The 2,427-nt window shown below is 58.3% G+C and overlaps 1 protein-coding gene across 1 annotated transcript; it reads left to right on the plus strand.

The window, feature by feature from the left end:
* Nucleotides 1-15: 15 nt before the first annotated feature.
* ENH_00041440 (hypothetical protein, conserved) lies at nucleotides 16-1,780 on the plus strand (the record flags this gene model as incomplete). The annotated part of the gene is made up of 7 exons (XM_013585267.1): nucleotides 16-75; nucleotides 216-365; nucleotides 603-716; nucleotides 812-870; nucleotides 1,152-1,236; nucleotides 1,341-1,399; nucleotides 1,681-1,780. 7 exons carry the CDS (start codon nucleotides 16-18, stop codon nucleotides 1,778-1,780), a joined length of 627 nt encoding a protein of 208 aa, XP_013440721.1.
* Between the last annotated feature and the right edge of the window lie 647 nt (nucleotides 1,781-2,427).

The following is a 2,427-nucleotide window of genomic DNA, read 5'->3' on the forward strand; positions in this document are numbered from 1 at the left end:
AAGCAGACAACACTCATGCATCGAAGCCCCGCTGCAGCAACGGCAGCAGCAGCAGCTGCTGCTGCTGCAGCCCCGGTGTCTGCATGCATGCACTGCAGCAGCAGCAGCTGCTGCTGCTGCCTCTTTTGCTTTTTTAAATTAAAATTAAAATTAATTTGAAGAATTTGAAGACAGGAAAAGCGCCAGCAGCTGCCTTTGGCTGGGTGGTGATCCAGGGCCGCGACAAGCAGCAGCCGACAGCAGCAGCAGCAGCAGCAGCAGCAACAGCAGCAGCAGCAGCAGCAGCAGCAGCAGGGACGATGGCGAAGAGGGAGAGCGGAGAAGGGTCATCTGCAGAATCGCAGATGCAGGAGCTCTTAAAGATGGTGCACACACAGACACTCACCTGCTGCTGCTGCTGCTGCTGCTGCTGCTGCTGCTGCTGAGTTCCTGTTGTTGCTGCTGCTTCTGCAGTTCCTGCTGTTGCGGCGGCAGTTCCTGCTGCTGCTGTTCTCGGCTTCTTTTGCTGCGCACTTCTGCTGCTGCTACTGGCCAGCCCATTGCTGCTGCTGCTGACCTCCCAAACGGGCTTTCTGCTGCCGCTGCTGCTGCTGCTGCTGCAGGGCGAAGAGCTGCAGCAGCAGCAGGAGACGCTGCAGCAGCAGCTGGCCAGAGTGAAGCAGTCCAGACACCGCAGCGCCATTGCCATTAAAAGCGCAGAGGCCGCAGTCCAAAGCGTAGGCTCCAGGGTTTAGGGTTTAGGGTTTAGGGTTTAGGGTTTAGGGTTTAGGGTTTGGGGTTTAGGGTCTAGGGTTTAGGGCTGAGGGTTTAGGCTTTTCTGGACTTTGCTGCTGCTGCTGCTGCTGCAGATGCGGGAAGCTCGGCCAGAGTGTAAGGTGTACAGGCAGATAGCCAGGCTGTAAGCCTTGCTGCTGCTGCTGCTGCTGCTGCTGCTGTAGTTGCTGCTGCAGCATGTGCTGCTGCAAGATCTGCTGCTGCTGCTACTGCAGGAGCTGCTGCTGCAGCACGATTGCCAGCAGCTGATTTTGCTGTTAGCGTCTGCGTTCTGCCGCTGCGGCGCCGTTGCTGGCGCTGCTGCTGCTGCAGGATCTGCTGCTGCTGCTGCTGCAGCTGCTGCTGCTGCTGCTGCTGCTGCTGCTGTTTGCTTTTAGTTTCGTTTTGGAGCCCCGAGGCTCTCTCATAGAAGACATGAGGGAAAAGGCAAAAGAGACTCAAGCGGGAATGGCCCACCTCGCGGTCAGCAGCAGCTAGCCACAGCTAGCCACAGCTAGCCACAGCAGCTAGCCACAGCTAGCCACAGCTAGCCACAGCTAGTCTAGGGTTTAGGGCTGAGGGTTTAGGCTTTTCTGGACTTTGCTGCTGCTGCTGCTGCTGCAGATGCGGGAAGCTCGGCCAGAGTGTAAGGTGTACAGGCAGATAGCCAGGCTGTAAGCCTTGCTGCTGCTGCTGCTGCTGCTGCTGCTGTAGTTGCTGCTGCAGCATGTGCTGCTGCAAGATCTGCTGCTGCTGCTACTGCAGGAGCTGCTGCTGCAGCACGATTGCCAGCAGCTGATTTTGCTGTTAGCGTCTGCGTTCTGCCGCTGCGGCGCCGTTGCTGGCGCTGCTGCTGCTGCAGGATCTGCTGCTGCTGCTGCTGCAGCTGCTGCTGCTGCTGCTGCTGCTGCTGCTGTTTGCTTTTAGTTTCGTTTTGGAGCCCCGAGGCTCTCTCATAGAAGACATGAGGGAAAAGGCAAAAGAGACTCAAGCGGGAATGGCCCACCTCGCGGTCAGCAGCAGCTAGCCACAGCTAGCCACAGCTAGCCACAGCAGCTAGCCACAGCTAGCCACAGCTAGCCACAGCTAGCCACAGCAGCTAGCCACAGCTAGCCACAGCTAGCCACAGCTAGCCACAGCAGCTGGCCACAGCTAGCCACAGTAGCTAGCCATAGCTAGCCACAGTGGCTAGCCACAGCTAGCCACAGCAGCTAGCCACAGCTAGCCACAGTAGCTAGCCACAGCTAGCCACAGTGGCTAGCCACAGCTAGCCACAGCTAGCCACAGCTAGCCACAGCTAGCCACAGCGGCTAGCCACAGCTAGCCACAGTGGCTAGCCACAGCTAGCCACAGCTAGCTACAGTGGCTAGCCACATCTAGCCACAGCTAGCCACAGGTAGCTCCAGTAGCTAGCCACAGCTAGCTACCGCAGCTAGCCTCAGCTAGCTGCAGCTAGCCACAGCTAGCCACAGCTAGCCACAGCTAGCTACAGCTAGCCATAGCTAGGTGCAGTAGCTAGCCACATCTAGCCACAGCTAGCTGCAGGTAGCCACGGCAAGCCCCAGTAGCTAGCCACAGCTAGCTGCAGCTAGCTACATCTGACTGCAATAGCCACAGCTAGCCACAGCCAGCTAGCCACAGCCAGCTAGCCACAGCCAGCTAGCCACAGCCAGC

Source organism: Eimeria necatrix, genomic scaffold (assembly GCF_000499385.1).
Source record: "Eimeria necatrix Houghton genomic scaffold, Enh_scaff304, whole genome shotgun sequence".
NCBI lineage: Eukaryota > Apicomplexa > Conoidasida > Eucoccidiorida > Eimeriidae > Eimeria > Eimeria necatrix.